This window comes from Acinonyx jubatus, chromosome B3 (assembly GCF_027475565.1).
Source record: "Acinonyx jubatus isolate Ajub_Pintada_27869175 chromosome B3, VMU_Ajub_asm_v1.0, whole genome shotgun sequence".
Classification (NCBI taxonomy): Eukaryota; Metazoa; Chordata; class Mammalia; order Carnivora; family Felidae; genus Acinonyx; species Acinonyx jubatus.
In genome coordinates, this window is record NC_069386.1 from 107,322,136 (window position 1) to 107,340,874 (window position 18,739).

Consider the following 18,739-nt stretch of genomic DNA (forward strand, 5'->3'; position numbering starts at 1 on the left):
AGAGCGAGAAGGACCGCGCCGTCTGTACCCGCGGCACAGTGAGGACGACTCAAGTGGAGTCCAGCGGGTCTGTGGAGAAGAGAATGGGGGACCACCGCCATTTTCCCTCCACCGCCACCACCAGGGCGGGGCCTCAGGGATGGGTCTGCAGAGGCCCACCGTGGAGGCGGGACCAGCCTACACCAAACCACGCCCCTCAGCGCTGGGTAACTGCGTATCCACTGGAGCCAGACGGACCCTGTTTAACCAGACAGACAGCTCCTCTAGAGGAGGGCTGCAGCATTGCCTGGGTTAATTCTAGGTCAACTCTGGATATATAGATATAGTCTACCCTCCCCCCATTTCTCCTCCTTATCTCTTTCCTCCTCTACGCTGGTTACTCTGGTTATTGGTTTGTCTAAACAGACATATTTCATCCATTCCCTTGATACATGCTCTACACCTCCTTCTTTACTTTCCTTTCTCTCTCTGGAATAATGAAGCCATATAGTTTCTCTGTCTGGATAACTCTATCTTCATTTCTTTTTCCCCGCCTCCTTCCTCATTTTCCTTTCTCTCTCTCAGGATTAAGCCTTTTAGTCTCTCTGCCTGGTCAATGTTTATTTTTCCTCTCCCCCCCCCCGCCCCCAGCCATTTCTCTTTGTATGTGTTTGTCCATCAGCACCACTTCCACCCTGTCCTTTACTTGTGGCCGGTGTTTCTGGTTTTTTGCTTTTGATTGTTTTTAGTTTTTTGCTTTTTTTGTTTTTATTTGTTTTATGTTTGTGTGTTTGCATGCTTTTGTTTCCTGTTTGTCTATCTGTTTTCTTTTACAGGGCTATTCCAAGGAACAAATCAAAGCACATCTGGTGGAGGGTCCAAAACATCACTACGAGTAGGGAAATAAAATAACCAAAGTCACAACAACAGCGAGCAAGTAACACTCTCCAAAAAACACCTCCTGAAGGGCCAGGCCCTGGACGGTGTATGACCCTCCTTTAATATAGCAGGGCTCGCAGGTGCAGAGCATACAACAAACTTTTAAAACTCTTAAGGGACAGAAAACTAACCAAAATGACGAAATGGAAGAATTCTCCTCAAAAGAAATTCCAGGAAGAAGTGACAGCTAAAGAATTGATCAAAACAGATTTAAGCAATATAACGGAACAAGAATTTAGAATAATAGTCATAAAATTAATCGCTGGACTTGAAAAAAGCATAGAGGACAGCGGAAAATCTACTGCTACAGAGATCAAGGGACTAAGAAATAGTCATGAGGAGCTAAAAAAAAATGCTATAAATGAGGTGCAAAATAAAATGGAGGGGGCCACAGCATGAATTGAAGAGGCAGAGGGGTGAATAGGTAAATTAAAGGATAAAATTATGGAAAAAGAGGAAGCTGAGAAAAAGAGAGATACAAAAATCCAGGATTAGAAGGGGAAAATTCGAGAACTAAGTGATGCAAACGGAACAGTATCCATATCATAGGAATTCCAGAAGAAGAGAGAGAGAAAGGGGCTGAAGGTGTAGTTGAACAAATCATAGCTGAGAACTTCCCCAATCTGGGGAAGTAAACAGGCATTGAAATCCAAGAGGCACAGAGAACCCCTTTCAGACATAATTTGAATTGATCTTCTGCACAACATATCATAGTGAAACTGGCAAAATACAAGGATAAAGAGGAATTCTGAAAGAAGCTAGGGATAAATGGGCTTTAACTAATACAAAGGTAGAAACATAAGGATAATAGCAGACCTATCTGCTGAAACTTGGCAGGCCAGAAAGGAATGGCAGGAAATCTTCAATATGATTAGCAGAAAAAATATGCAGCCAAGAATCCTTTATCCAGCAAGTCTGTCATTCAGAATAGAAGGAGAGATAAAGGTTTTCCCAAACAAACAAAAACTGAAGGAATTCATCACCACTAAACCAACCCTACAAGAGATCCTAAGGGGGACTCTGTGAGTGAAATGTTGCAAGGACCACAAAGTATCAGAGACATCACTACAAGCATGAAACCTACAGATAACACAATGACTCTAAACCCATATCTTTGGACAAGAACACTGAATGTAAATGGACTAAATGCTCCAACCAAAAGACATAGGTTATCAGAATGGAAAAAACAAACAAAACAAAACAAAACAAAACAAACAAAAAAAAAAAAAAAACAAGATTCATCTATTTGCTGTCTACAAGAGACTCATTTTAGACCTGAGGACACCTTCAGATTGAAAGTGAGGAGATGGAGAGCTACCTATCATGTTACTGCAAGTAAAAAGAAAGCCAGAGTAGCCCTACTTATATCAGACAAATTAGGCTTTAAATTAAAGGCTGTAACAAGAGATAAAAAAGGGAATTATATAATAATTACAGGGTCTATCCATCAGGAAGAGCTAACAATTATAAATGTCTATGCATTGAATTTGAAAGCACTCAAATATATAAAACAATCACAAACATAAGCAACATTACTGATAAGAATGTGGTAATTGCAGGGCACTTTAATACTCCACTTACAACAACTGGATAGATCATCTAGACAGAATCAGTAAAGAAACAATGGCCCTGAACAATACATTGCACCAGATGGACTTGACAGATATATTTAGAATTATGCATCCCAAAGCAAGAGAGTATACCTTCTTCTCAAATACACATGGAACATTCTCCAAGATAGATCACATACAGGGTCACAAAACAGCCCTCAATAAATATAAAAGAATTGAGATCATACCATGCACACTTTCAGATCACAATGCTATGAAACTTGAAATCAACCACAGGAAAAAGTCTGGAAAACCTCCAAAAGCATGGAGGTTAAAGAACATCCTACTAAAGAATGAATGGGTCAACCAGACAATTAGAGAAGAAATTTAAAAATATATGGAAACAAATGAAAATGAACATACAACAACCTAAACCCTTTGGGATGCAGCAAACCCTTTGGGATGTCCTAAGAGGAAAATACATTGCAATCCAGGCCTATCTCAAGAAACAAGAAAAATCCCAAATATAAAATCTAACAACACACCTAAAGGAACTAGAAACAGAACAGCAAAGATACCCCAAACCCAGCAGAAGAAGAGAAATAATAAAGAATAGAGCAGAAATAAACAATATAGAATCCAAAAAAAAAAAAAAAAACCAGTAAAACAGATAAATGAAACCAAGAGTTGGTTTTTTGAAAAAATAAACAAAATTGATAAACCACTAACCAGGCTTCTCAAAAAGGAAAGAGAGAGGACCTAAATAGATAAAATCACGAATAAAAATGGAATTATTACAACCAATCCCTCAGAAATACAGGCAATTATCAGAGAATACTATGAAAAATTATATGCCAACAAACTGGACAACCTGGAAGAAATGGACAAATTCCTAAACACCCACACACTACCAAAACTCAAACAGTAAGAAATAGAAAATTTGAACAGACCCATAACTAGTGAAGAAATTGAATCAGTTATTAAAAATAAGAGTCCAGGACCAGATGGCTTCCCTGGGGAATTCTACCAGACATTTAAAACAGAGTTAATATCTATCCTTCTCAAGCTGTTCCAAAAAATAGAAAGGGAAGGAAACCTTCCAGACGCATTCTATGGAGCCAGCATTACTTTGATACCCAAACCAGACAGAGACCCAGCAAAAAAAGAAAACTACAGGCCAATGTCCCTGATGAATATGGATGTAAAAATTCTCAACACGATACTAGCAAATCAAATTCATCAATATATAAAAAGAATTATTCACCATGATCAAGTGGGATTCATTCCTTCGCTGCAGGGTGGATTCGATATTCACAAATCAATCAATGTGATACATCACATTAATAAAAGAAAAGATAAGAACCATATGATCCTGTCAATCGATTCAGAAAAAACATTTGACAAAATACAGCATCCTTTCTTAATAAAAGCCTTCAAGAAAGTTGGGATAGACGGAACATACTTAAACATCATAAAAGCCATTTATGAAAAGCCCACAGCTAATATCATTCTCAATGGGGAGAAACTGAGAGCTTTCCCCTTGAGATCAGGAACACGACAGGAATGTCCACTTTCACTGCTGTTGTTTAACATAGTGTTGGAAGTCCTAGCATCAGCAATCAAACAACAAAATGAAATTAAAGGCATTAAAATTGGCAAAGATGAAGTCAAACTTTCACTTTTCACAGACGACATGATACTCTACATGGAAAACCTGACAGACTCCACCAAAAGTCTGCTAGAACTGTTACATGACTTCAGCAAAGTCTCAGGATACAAAATTAATGTACAGAAATTAGTTGCATTTTTATATACCAATAATGAAGCAACAGAAAGAGAAATAAAGAAACTGATCCTATTCACAATTGCACCAAGAATCATAAAATACCTAGGCATAAACCTAACCAAAGATGTAAAAGATCTGTATGCTGAAAACTATAGAAAGCTTATGAAGGAAACTGAAGAAGAAACAAAGAAATGGAAAAACATTCCATGCTCATGGATTGGAAGAATAAATATTGTTAAAATGTCAATACTACCCAAAGCAATATACACATTCAATGTAATCCCAATCAAAATTGCACCAGCATTCTTCTCAAAGCTAGAACAAACAATCCTAAAATTTTTATGGAACCACAAAAAGACCCCGAATAGCCAAAGTAATATTGAAGAAGAAAACCAAAGCGGGAGGCATCACAATCCCAGACTTTAGCCTCTACTACAAAGCTATAATCATCAAGACAGTATGGTATTGGCACAAAAACAGACACATAGACCAATGGAATAGAATAGAGAACCCAGAATTGGACCCACAAATGTATGGCCAACTAATCTTTGACAAAGCAGGAAAGAATATCCAATGGAAAAAAGACAGTCTCTTTAACAAATGGTGCTCAGAGAACTGGACGGCAACATGCAGAAGAATTAAACTAGACCACTTTCTTACAACATACACAAAAATAAAACTCTAAATGGATGAAGGACCTGAATGTGAGACAGGAAACCATCAAAACCCTAGAGGAGAAAGCAGGAAAAAAACCCTTTGACCTCAGCACAGCAATTTCTTACTCAACACATCTCCAAAGGCAAGGGAATTAAAAGCAAAAATGAACTGTTGGGACCTCATCAAGATAAAAACCTTTTGCACTGCAAAGGAAACAATCAACAAAACTAAAAGGCAACCGATGGAATGGGAAAAGATATTTGCAAATGACATAACAGACAAAGGGTTAGTATCCAAAATCTATAAAGAACTCACCAAACTCCACACCCAAAAAGCAAATAATCCAGTGAAGAAATGGGCAGAAGACATGAATAGACACTTTTCTAAAGAAAACATCCGGATGGTCAACAGACACATGAAAAGATGCTCAACATCACTCCTCATCGGGGAAATCCAAATCAAAACCACACTGAGATACCACCTCATGCTGGTCAGAGTGGATAAAATGAACAAATCAGGAGACCATAGATGCTGGCAAGAATGTGGAGAAACGGGAACCCTCTTGCAATGTTGGTGGGAATGCAAACTGGTAAAGCCACTCTGGAGAAGTGTGGAGGTTCCTCAAAAAACTAAAAATAGATCTACCCTATGACCCAGCAATAGCACTGCTAGGAATTTACCCAAGGGATACAGGAGTGCTGATGCATAGGGGCACATGTACCCCAATGTTTATAGCAGCACTTTCAACAATAGCCAAATTATGGAAAGAGCCTAAATGTCCACCAACTGACAAATGGATAAAGATGTGGTTTGTATATACAATGGAATACTACTTGGCAATGAGAAAGAATGAAATCTGGTCATTTGTAGCAACATGGATGGAACTGGAAGGTATTATGCTAAGTGAAATAAGTCAGGCAGAGAAAGACAGACACCATATGTTTTTACTCATATGTAGATCCTGAGAAACTTAACAGAAGACCAGGGGGGAGGGGAAGGGGAAAAAAAAGTTACAGAGAGGGAGGGAGGCAAAGCATAAGAGACTCTTAAATACTGAGAACAAACTGAGGGTTGATGGGAGGTGGGGGAGAGGGGAAAGTGGGTGATGTGCATTGAGGAGGGCACCTGTTGGGATGAGCACTGGGTTTTGTATGGAAACCAATTTGACAATAAATTATATTTAATTAAAAAAAAAAAGATAGGTGCAGGTATGGGGGCCCCTGGGGGCTCAGTCAGTTAAGTGTCCAACTTTGGCTTAAGTCATGATCTTACGGAGTTTGAACCCTGCATCGGGGTTCTGTGCTGTCAGTTCAGAGCCTGGAGATTGCTTTAGATTCTGTGTCTCCCTGTCTCTCTGCTCCACCCCCACTCACACTCTGTCTCTCTCTGTCTCCCAAAAAATGAATAAACGTTAAAATTTAAAGATAGGTGCAGATATGGCTCATGGGAGGAAAATAATGGTGAGAAATTGAAGGAGACACACACTGTTGCCATGGTTATGGGGAATATACAAAACATAAATTAAAAAGTGAGATTTTACATGCCACAAAAATTTCCTAATGTTTGAAATTATCCACTTTTCTAAGCGAATTTCACCAAAAGTCTGAAAATCTACAAAATAGAACTCAGTCAAGGACTACAAGCCTCTAAAACTCTACTCTGATGCTTTCACGATCTTTAGCTGTGCATCTGGTTCTAGATACACAGTCCTACTAGTTAGCATAGTTGTCCAGATCATTTAGTCCACCAGGAGAGAATATGTGGCACTTCCAGATACCTTGAATAAGTTTTTTGAAGGTCCATGTATATCTTTGTTATTGTTTTTCATCCAGTTTCAATGACTTAGCATATTGGCCAGAGGCTGATCCGAGTGTGATAGAGACTAAAGCTTATACAATTTTAGGGACCCTCTTTAAAGAAAAAATAACATAAAATTATAAAACAAAATTAGGTACAGAGCTTTGAAAGACTTCCACTCAAGTGAGGGCCCCTGAAGGTTAAGATTCATGATCTTCATGGGAAATCTGGCCCTGAATGTATCAATCTAGAAAATTTATAACATGAAAAGCATAGTTGGATAGCAAGATCCAGAAAAACTAGAAGATCCTATAGGAATGCCATATCAGAACCAGAAATTACAGAGTAATGCCCCATCTTATGATAATACTAACCTAGGCAACTAGAATTCTAGAAACTAAGAAATGAAAGGAAATGGATGAGGTTTACCAAAGACTGCCCAGTCTGCATTCTGCATTTTCAAAAAAGAATTTTCATTGTTATCATAATAGTAAGTTAAGCAAGAGAATCTCAGAATAAAATGGCAGATTCTAACTCCATAATCTCGGTGTCAGACTCACATAGAGAGCTCTCAGAGCCTACCTGTAAGACAGCATTGAAAAGCCATTGCTTCCACCAAAGACTAAACTCTGCCTCATGAGAATTTTGTGAAAATCTCTTGAAGGCATTACTGTGAAACTAGAATTAAAGAGCACAAAGACACCCTCCTTCCCCTCCAGAAATTAAGACACTAGTTTAATACTGTTAATATTTTTTATAGGGTGAACTTTTTAAATCAACCAGGTTTTTTTTAATTGTGATTTTTAATCTAAAAACTCCTTAATAGAGAGAAAAAAAAAAAAAAACACATTGGGTTTCCTGAGTGGATCAGTCAGTTAAGTGTCTGACTCCTGACTTTGGTTCATATCATGATCTCACAGTCATGAGATCAAGCCTTACATCAGGCTTGGGGATCCTGCTTGGGAATCTCTCTCTCCCCTTCTTTCTGCCCCTCCCCCACTTATGCACACGCACATGCAAAATAAATAGATAAACATTAAAAAAAAGAATGAAAGAAAACATTTAAAAAACAGAAAAAAAAGTTAAGATAATTAAGGCAACTAAATGTTTATGGTCTTATAAAGAAAGAAAAAACCATTTAACTCTTGTTAGTAAATGTCAGAGCTCTATGGTTCAATAAAATAAAACACAATATCCGCAATTGGCCAACAGAAAAACATTTAAAAAAGAAAGTGTCTATAATATAACAAGCAATTAAGATAAAAATTTTGAAAAATCAACTCTAATAGGATTTAAAAATAAGTGACAACTCAAAATTCCAAAATTCTTGGAAATTGATGTGATAATACCACTTAATAACAAATACAACACAAGTCTGATTCAGTGAAAATTCTAAAGATGAAAACAAGCAACTTTTTAACATTTATTTATTTTTGAGACAGAGAGAGAGAGAGAGCATGAACAGGGGAGGGTCAGAGAAAGAGGGAGACACAGGATCTGAAACAGGCTCCAGGCTCTGAGCTGTCAGCACAGAGCCTGACGTGGGGCTCAAACCCACGGACCGCGAGATCATGACCTGAGCTGAAGTCGGACGCTTAACCGACTGAGCCACCCAGGCGCTCCACAACTTTCTAAATAAAGTCAGAAAACTCTATAATGTATTCTTCATTTAGCCCTTTTAGCGGTAAAATTGCCTGTCATAATAAAGGCACTTGAAGAAAAAAAATCCTAGATTATTACATTCTGAATACTTTCTTAAAGTTAGTCTTCTATTTTGTTATATTGTTTCACATTTTTCATTTTATGTTTATTAAACCACATATTTCCAGTGACAGAACACATATTTGAAGTGGTAAAAGTCAGCAATTAACTAATAAAAAATATTTCAAAACAAACTATAAGGAATGTCTGAAATGTATTATCCATTCTTCCAATGAAAGGACATATTTCCATCTAAAGTTGCCCAAACTGACTAAATCAGTGCTTCCACAAAGTCTACAGGAATATGGCACATTTGTTTATTTGCTTGGCTATTTTACACGTAAATGTTGAGTGTCTTTATCAAGGTTTCCAGCAGCCTGACTCCGGATGACTAAAGCTCAATGCAGTCTTTGAATGGTTAATGGAATCTGAAGGAAACCAAGATTCAGAAATGGTAATCCTCAGGCTTTTGAAACTATATACCTATATCATAATTTTACACATTTCTTGCATATATCCCCCAGGAATATATAATGGGAATACAGAGAAACATTTCAGAACTTCAAGCTGCTCTCTCAGACAGAATGCCAAGCTTCCCTTACAGTAATTATACATGACTACTACAAGTGCACTCTTATCTTATTGAAAAGAAAAGAAAATTAGATGCACAGATGCTATCTGTCTCCGTTATAATATTGAGTGATCATGATATAACAGAAGACCACTGCACCATTTACAAACTGCATAATTCATGGGCAAATCATGTAATTGCTTGGACTCTCAGTTTCCTCATCAGTAAAATGATGATAATGTTCATACATCTCTGAGGGTGAGGGCTTTAAAAGGATAATGCACATGCAGTTGCAAATTATAATGTGCTATACACTGCCTGAATTATTACTGGAAATGCCCCCTATGGGTGGGGTTAGAAGAAAGCTCCTCCAGCCCTAGCCCCAACCCCACTACTCTCTAGCTCCTCTATAATTCTAGAATAGGGGTTGGGCCATGCTTGCTTGCTAATGGGCAGGGTCACTGTATCTTAAAGGGATACATATATCATTTTGTGTGTCTTCTTTCTTTGTGAGCCGATGAGGGTGAAATATAAATCCATTCAGGACCTGCTCCTGAATAATCTTGCCACTTTTCTTGCCACACGATAAACCGGTGATAAAACTTGGTCTTAGGATAGGAAGAAGTTTTCCTGAGGTCTGGCCTAGGCTATATCCAGCAGGCCTGAGCATTCAGCAGTATACCTTTCATGTCTTTCCTGCCCTAGCAAATTTCTAAGGTGAGGTAGGTTTGCTTTACAGCAGGATTTACTTATTCTTGGATCCTTTATTCTGCCAGCAAAAGTTCACAACAAGCCTCATTATGATACCTACCAGCAAGAATGGCTATAAGTGTTGACAGATTTCCAGGAGAGACAGGAACCTCACAAACAAAAAAATATATAACCTGTTCATGAGTTCTGCCAATCTATCTTAATCTGCTAATGGTCAACGATGTTCCTGGACTAAAATGCCATATTCAGTCACCACAAAAAGGATAATATTATTTATAGGCTGTAATTCACAACCTAGGATAGCTTCATCACAGAAACCACACAGATTGACTTAATGCAGTGGGTATAAATGTGGTCTCTAGCTCGGAATCAGCCACAAGAATAAAATTATCACAAAAGTTAATGGGAGAATGAGCTCAAATAGTCAAAGAATCAAAAAGAAGCCTGAGAGAGAGGGGGTAAAGAGGAAATTTTAGAAACAAATAACACAGCTTTCAAAATCTGAAAGAGGTAATTTTAAAATAAATCAAGGAGTTACTTTATACAGTGAATCATAACCAAAAGGTTTCACAACCCATTAATTTATAGGAGTTTAAGAAGATTTAGATAGAGTCATAGTGGTAGATCCATGGGTGTAACTAATGGAAACTAGGGATGGCACTGGACATCTAACCTTTGGAGTGTGACGTCCCTGAGGCACCTCTGCTCTCCAACACTTTCCCTCAGTGCCACCTTGTGAATCAGAGCCCTCAGCCAAATGTCACCACACCAAGTGGCATCCCTCATGCGTACTGTGCTCTGGCTGGCTGAAAGGACCCTGTGCTAATGAAACTCCTTGTGAAGTACATCCAATAAAGTGCTTCTTAATTGTTTCATTGTCTAATTTGATGGCTTGGGTAATGGATTATTAATGAGCCTTCCAGAAAAAAAAATGTATTTGAAAGTATCTATCTACTCCAATCCTCCATACCTGTATGATTGCTCTTCTCACCTCTCTAAAAACAGCACAGCTCTGGGGCGCCTGGGTGGCTCCGTCGCTTAAGTATCTGACTCTTGATTTCAGCTCAGATCATGATCTCATGGTTGGGAAGTCTGAGCCCCTCATTAAGCTCTGTGCTGACAGTGCAGAGCCCCCTTGGGATTCTCACTCTCCTTCTCTGTCCCTCTCCTCACCCCTCCCCCGACTCAAATAAACATTTAAAAAATAAAAATAAAAACAAACAAGAACAGAGGGATTTTTTTAAAATCTCAAGTTAATCAAAGGTAAAATGCTAAAGTGATTTCTACCCTACTTATGATAGTATGTTTTGATGCCTTCAACCAATGTCAGGGCTTCCTGGGGGTCATGAGATAAGATCAGATGCTACTAAATGTCATTCCCCCAAAACCTACAATCACCTTTAAATATGCAGTATGTTTTGTGTCCTTCAATAAATAGCAAAATAGCCCAAAGGCTTGGAAATGCAATTATTAGACAATGAAATGGACTAGATTTGAAATTCCTGGTAATCCTCAAGTATCATAAGAATGTTTTTTGAAATTTTAGCCAAAACAAAATGAGATGGTACATAGGACATATCACATTTTTTTAAAGTTTATTTATTTACTTTGAGAGAGGGAGAGAGAGAGAATGTGAGCAGGTGAGGGGCAGAGAGAGAGAGAAAGAGAGAATCCCAAGCAGGCTCTGCTCTGTCAGTGCGGAGCCCTACTCGGGGCTCAAACTCCCAAACAGTGAGATCATGACCTGACTTGAAATCAAGAGTCGGACGCTTAACAGACTGAGCCATCCAGGCGCCCCACCACACATCACATGTTTAAAAATAGAAATGTAGGTGCTATTGTGAAGTACAAGGATTGAGGAAAATGGTAAATGCTCCTTCATGGCTGCTGAGAGAGGAAACAGAAAGGTACTCTGGACAGCCATCTGGCAGCAGTTAATTTACAAATTCAGCATACATTCTACTCTCCAGCAACACTACTTCTGGGTGTGGAGACAAACAATTTCTCACACGAGGCCACAAGAAGATGTGTACAAAGATATTTGTTGTTGAATGTAGCAAAATGTCAGAAGTTCGAGTTCACGACTGCTAGAATAGATAATAAAACAGAAGGCTGTGAAGACATTTGGGCACTATACAGCGTCAGACATAATGAAAGAGATTGTCATATGGCAACATAAAAACCTCTCAATAACAAAAGGTTGAGTGAAACAGTAAGAAACTATCAATCTTACTGCATGGTATGACTTATGTAGATTTTAAAAACAAACACACACAAAGTAACATCACTTCAAGAATATACTTATTTAATAAACAAACAGAAGATGGATCCGAAAGACACACAATAAACATGCCACAATGAATAGCTATGGAAAAGGAAGGGGGTGGAATGAAGGGGAAAGGAAATCAAAGACAAGAAAAAGAAATAAAATAAAAGGGAGACTTTGCCCAGAAGGATCACAATACTATGGGGAGAAACTGAGGAGTATGTTTAGTTTAGTAGTTAATTTGTTGCACCTTGTCTAATGGGAGACTGAGAAGGACAAAGAGAAACAAGAAAGCAGAAGAACTAAATATTAGCTTCTTGATATTGCAAAATCACAATGAACAGTTTTTCATTTTCTCAAACAATTCATGTTTGATTATTTTAAAATACTTTAATCCATCTAATGAAAGCTGTATAAAAAGATGATTTATTGTTTCAGCATATAAAATGACGTATATTTTCTTCACAAACGGATGCCCACTGACTTGTAGTTTCTTATTCTGTTACATTTGCCTAACATTTGTCATTATGAAACTCAGTAAAATTCTTTGAAATATTTGCAAGGCTATCCTCAGTATCAAGTTAGTTATCTCCAACTGGAATTCAGTGATTCCAAACTCTATAATAACTTTTAGCGTTAACAATGTGTTTCTAAATGTGTATATAATTTTTGCCTTTCCTTCTCGTTTCCTTGTGTATAATATTCAAAGGCTTTTATAGATTTATACTGGAAATAGAAAAAAGCCATATGTAAAAAAAAATCAGAATCATAATACAGATACTGTTCTGTAACCTTTTTGTTGTTGTTGTTGTTGTTGGTTGATTGGTTGGTCAGTTCATTTTTTTTTTTACTTAAAAAATATGTTGTTAGCTTCTTTCAGTGTCTTATCCTTCCAACATATGATTTAGAAAGTTTGGCCTTGCCATAATATTTTTTAACAAACCTACGACTGGACATTTTAACTATTTCCAGGACTTCATTCTTCTAAAAAATGCTGCAGTAAACATAAAATGAGTAGAGTTTAATTTTTTAAAGGGACAAAGAGGTTTAGAAGCAGAGTACATTAAAATCAACTATGCCTATAAGAAAACCTGATAAGGCTCAAATATCATCTGCTCATATATCAGATGCTAGTCTTCATTGTTCCACGAAGGCATTAAACTGGTTGCGATTTCTAGGTTAGCAAAACACACGGGGTGTTTCATGCAATCAAGTAATAATTGTTTACATAAGAATAGTACTTTGAGAGGCCCCTGGGTGGTTCAGTCCATTAAGCGTCCGTGTCTTAATCTCGGCTCAGGTCATGATCTCAGGGTTCATGGGATCGAGCCCCACCTGAGGCTCTGCACTGACAGCACAAGACTGATTGGGATTCTCTCTCTGCCCATCCCCTGCTTGGTCTCTATCTCTCAAAACAAATTTTTTTAAAAAGAAAGTTATTTAAGGGGTGTCTGGGTGTCTGTTGCTCTCCCTCTCTCTCTCTCTCTCTCTCAAAAAAAAGTGAATAAACATTAAAAAAAAATTTTTTAAGTTCTTTTCTAAAAGAGAATATTATCATTTTGAAAATGCCATCTCTAACAACAGTGAAGAAAGAAGAGCTGGGGGAAGGTTTGCATACTTCTTCCCACAGTGAAAAAGCATAACCCAATCCAAAGCCCTCTGCTCTCTTACCACCTCGAATACCATAACTCTTGGGAGCACAGAAGCACATGAGACCTAGGTTAGGGTTTGTTGCAAAGTGAGCCATCTAATTCAGCAAAGACAAATGCAAAACACTTAGCTGTGTCCTTAGTGCATACAAAAGTGAAGGAGATGAAATGCCTACCTTAAAAGCGCTTATAATCTGACACTGGTGGCAGGAGTTAAAAAGCTATTCTTCTACGGGAGAGAATATGCTGCAACCATTTGTTTTAATAAACCCTTTTGTAGGACAGACCTCACATGCCAAAGAAAACAGGATAAAAGTGGAGGCAGATACGTGGAATCAAAGACAGATGGGTACAGGACTTTACAATATATTCAGATACGAAGGGCAATATGTCTCTAAAATGACAAAAGCAATAGCGATGAAACCCCAAGGGATAAGGAAAGCTAGTTGAAGGCCAGATGATGATGCCAAATAATGAACCAAAAGGGAGTCAGAGGAGCAAAACCACATCTCATTGAGGGAATCATAAATAACTTCAGGTAGAAAATGGCATCTGAAACAGGCATGACATAATGATGGGATGTCCACAGTCCAAAAAGAGGAAATGGGCATGAGAGCATCTACAGTCCCTGGAACTCTCTATAGAGCCTTAACGTCTACCATAAAACTAACCTTTTCCTAACAAGCCTGCTGAGACATAAGGGAACAGAGAAGCTCAATACAGACCTCAACCTCCCAGAACTTAAAACACACACCTTAGTGCAATGGCATCCTAGGAGCTCACACTCATCCAGTGGATGAAAAAGGCACGAAGACATCAGTGCTACCAAAGGCAGTCTCTCAGTGGGGGGGAAGGGGAGCACAGTTTTCCATCACTCTTGCTTACCAATTTCAGACCTGGGAGTGAAGACCGAATGTGAAAATAACTTTAGAGAGAAAAAAGACTGTAGGGACAAGATAAGTGAAGGAAGAAGTTTGAACAGATTATTTCTCAAACCTGGCTAAACTCAGAATCATCTGAGCCGATGGTTAAGGGTACTGGTACCTGTTCCTACCTCCCAACTTAGGTGATGCTGATTCAGTAGGTGATTCCCAGAGGTGAGGCCTGGGAATCTATGTTACACAAAATCCCTCCAAATGATTCCTACATGTAGTCAGGTTTACACTCACTGGTATAAGATGAATCCCTGGCTTCCTTGAAGATGCAGAATATATAGTGTATTGTATATGTTTTTAGCATAAATACACAGGAAAAAAAGATAAAGAAATCCCTGTATTTCCCCGGGCCAGTCCCTTAACATAACCCTCCCTCAGTTTTCTTTTGTGAAAAACAAAGGATGTGGAGTAGACAATAATTCAAATCCCTTACAGTTCCAAAGTAACATGATTTCGGTGCTTAGTTAAGTGAGAACTTTGAAGAGAAATTATCTCCAGTAAAAAACATCCCATCTGGCCTTACTGAAATACGGTGAAAAAGTTTTAGGATCTAAATTGGTTCCCTTTATAGAATTTCCTTTCTTTTATATGACCTTTTTTTTTTCATAATACTCTCTTTAAACTCACAAATATGGCATATTTTAGAAAGAATTGTAATAAATAATATAAATGTCAGATTCTGTTTTACATAAGCCAAAAAAAATAGCAAGTTATAATGTATCAACATTACCAAGTAGATGTGATTTACTCAAGATGTAAAAACTTCATTTTGACGTTCTTTAATTTTTTTTTTCATGTTTACTTATTTTTGAGAGACAGAGAGTGAACGGGGCAGAGAAAGAGGGAGACGCAGAATCCGAAGCGGGTTCCAGGCTCGGTGCCCCTCGATGTTCTTTAAATGTTCCTGAATTATGTCCTACTGGGTTGGGGGCCGTTTACTCTACTCTGTTCAAGACAGTTTTAGCAGCTCAAGAAGTGCTGCTGCCATCAGTGGTTGCCTGATACGGGACGCTCCTTTGATCACTCAGCACCTGAGAATAATTCATGGCTCATTGTAAGTATTCAAAAACTATTTCTTGAAAGAATTAGTAGATTTACAGATATGGGAAAATCTTTTCCTTTGCACAAGTTCTCCCCAGTGGCTCTTAAACTATATGTTTGCATTAACAATTTAGTCTCCTTAATATTCTAATACAGTTTCCTGCTTTTGTACTGTCCTACAGTTTTTGTTTGTGAGTGTAGACAGATTCTAGCACCAATGGGGGAGGATGGGTGGCAACAAGTCTCCACACCAACAAACAATTCTTGGGACACCAGCTGGTTGTATCACCAGCTAGACCCCAAGACCTGACCTTTACTGCCCACCTGCTTATATGCACCGAACTTTGTCCCACATTTTTCCTTAAGCTTTTTTCTTTCCAGCTTATCTCTTAACTCCGGCAAATGGAAAGTGAAACCACCCTACTAGTGACAGCCACTGCCCTGACAAGACCTCCAGCAGCCGGGACGGCCTAGAGCATTTGAGCTTAACCTCAGACTCACACCTGCACAGATGGACCATGGAGTGACCTCTAGAATGACCGACAACTACATTTAGCTCATTATAGTATAAAATCTCCACCCAAGGAGGACCACAAGGTTCATCTACATAACATGCAACATGTGACAGGCATGTTTCCTTAAGACGCATGCACGATGTTATGCCCGCTTCTACATACAATGACAAGGCTTCCCTGTCTAAATACTCATCCTAATCCTAAATAAAAGGAATCCATTCACCCTTGCTCTGGGGAGGCTTTGGAAGCCATTCCCCCGTATCTCCTTATTTGCTGCGAATAAAGTTTTGTTTGCATGACAACTCCATCAGGTAGTTTCTGACTCACCAAGGAGCAAACTCATGTTTGTTCAGTTACAGCTGTCCTACAATTCAACTCAATTCCGACACTACCTGGAGATACAGCATAAGATTCAGTCCTACAAGACCACCCCCCACCCCCCAACTCCAGACACCAATTGAAAGCACAGGTTGGTACCTGTATTTCTGACCTACCGGCTACAGACTGGACGTTTCCGCAACCTTCGTGGGTTTGTTTAATTTGCTAGAGCAGCACACAGAGCTCAGAGAAATCTTTTCTTTACTAGATCACTGGTTTACTATAAAAGGATATAACTCAGGAACAGCCAGACCAAAGAGATAGATGCACAGGCAAGGTATGGTGGAAAAACAGAGTTCCATCTCCAGGTGCGCTGCTCTCCCAGGCCCTCCACACGCTCACCAACCCTGTCCTTTTGTGTCCTTGTGGCTGCTACACTACACAGTCCAGACTGATTAAATCCCTGACCATTGGCAATTAATTCAGCCTCCGGGCCATCCCTTCCCTAGAGGCTGAGAAGTTGAGGAGCAGGAGTACTGAAAGTTTCCACCCTCCTAGCACCTAGATGGTTCCCATGGCAACAGCCTCCACACTAAGGTTACTTAAGGGCCTTCCGAAAGTCGCCATTAACATAACAAAAGACACTTTTATTTCTCTGATCACAGAAAATTCCAAGAGTTTTAAGAGACCTGTGCCAGGAACTGTGTCAGATACCAAATATATATTTCCTATTATAAACCACAACATCACAGTGAGTCTAAGACAGGAGCTTCCCCTTATCTGGGGAGGATATGTTCCAAGACCCTCTCCCAAACCCCTCCCCCAACCCCTGTGGATGCCTGGAATTGCAGATAGGACCTAATACTGTATAAACTGTTTTTTCCCTAGACATACATACCTATGATAAAGTTTAACTTATAAATTAGGCACAGGGAGAGATCAACAACAGTAATAATAGAATAGAACGATTATAACAATATACTGTAATAAAAGTTATGTGAACGTGGTCTATCTCTCTCCCAAAACACCTTATTCTATTGCACTCACCTTTCTTGTGATGATTTGAGATGAGAAAATGCCTATATAATGAGATGAAGTGAGGTGAATGACATTGGCATCTGGAGGTAGTGTTAGGCTACTCTGGACGTGACATTGCATCAGAAGGAGGAGCATCTGCTTCTGAAAGTAGTTAACTGGGGGTAATACACCATAGGAAGCACGAAACCACGGGAAACAAAACCTCAGGAAGGAAAACCAGGGACAAGCGAGGGACTCGTGCAAGTGTAGCCATGAATCACAGTCAACATTTAGTTACACTTCAGAGACGATTCCTGAGCTCTTCTAGGACCTACCTGCAAGTGCTGCTTTTCTGCATGACGTCAGCTCGATGATAGCCAGAGAGTTTGCAAAAACCGTCATTACTATAAACTACTGGCCAATCCACAATCTGGGCGTTTCCCAGTAAGAAACTCGATTCTAAAGAAGAAAGAAGGAAAAGGAAGTTTTTTATCTGCATTTAACAATGTACTTCTTTCAAGGAAATGAAAAGACAAATTCATAGAACAACGCAACAATGGTTTGTTGTGGTACCAATAACAAAACCTATTCTGGAGATTGACATAGTCAGTTCAGCGTGATTATCAAATGAGATCTGCAATAAGTACAAGATTTGCATACAAACAAAAACCCCATTGAAGAGAAGCCAGTTTATAATACCTCTTTGCATTCAAGTATATTCTAAGCTATGAAGAACAAGTATGATTAATATTAAATAAAAGTTAGTGACTATAATAATTACACAGATTAATTTATTAAGACGAGGGCTACAGTCACTTCTCCACAGACTAAGAAAATGAACTTGATAATATTGAAGCAAACTTGTATGACTCCTCCAAAAATTCTATTATAATTTTGACATATAATTTTGTCCATGAGATTGATCTTGAGAAGTCTAATTTAAAATAACAGAAGAGTCTTTTTTTAAATAAAATTATTCAAAGATATTCTTTTCAACCACATTTTACACAGAATTTGGAAACTATCATTATTCTAAATAAAAGGAACATCTCTGATCTATTTTACATAGAGAAGTGGTTTTGCATTGGGTATAAAAATTAATACAAAAATAATATCTTTTGGTATCAACCTTGATTGAAAATCTAACAGTTTTAGGCAGCACCTTTAGCAATTTTGTAAATCAGATGATAAATATGTTAACATTATAGTGAAACAAAATTAGAATAATATTAAAATATAGAAATAAAATATTTTTTAATGTTTATTATTCATTTTTGAGAGAAAGACACAGAGTGAGAGTAGGGGAG

At 38.3% G+C, this 18,739-nt stretch overlaps 1 protein-coding gene across 1 annotated transcript in view; it reads right to left on the minus strand.

Moving 5' to 3' along the window:
- KCNH5 (potassium voltage-gated channel subfamily H member 5) overlaps positions 1–18,739 on the minus strand; it is a 297,554-nt gene that overhangs the window by 251,895 nt on the left and 26,920 nt on the right. The window contains exon 2 of the mRNA XM_015068125.3: positions 17,768–17,891. Within this exon, the coding sequence (XP_014923611.1) occupies positions 17,768–17,891 (124 nt within the window). The remainder of the gene's footprint in view (positions 1–17,767; positions 17,892–18,739) is intronic.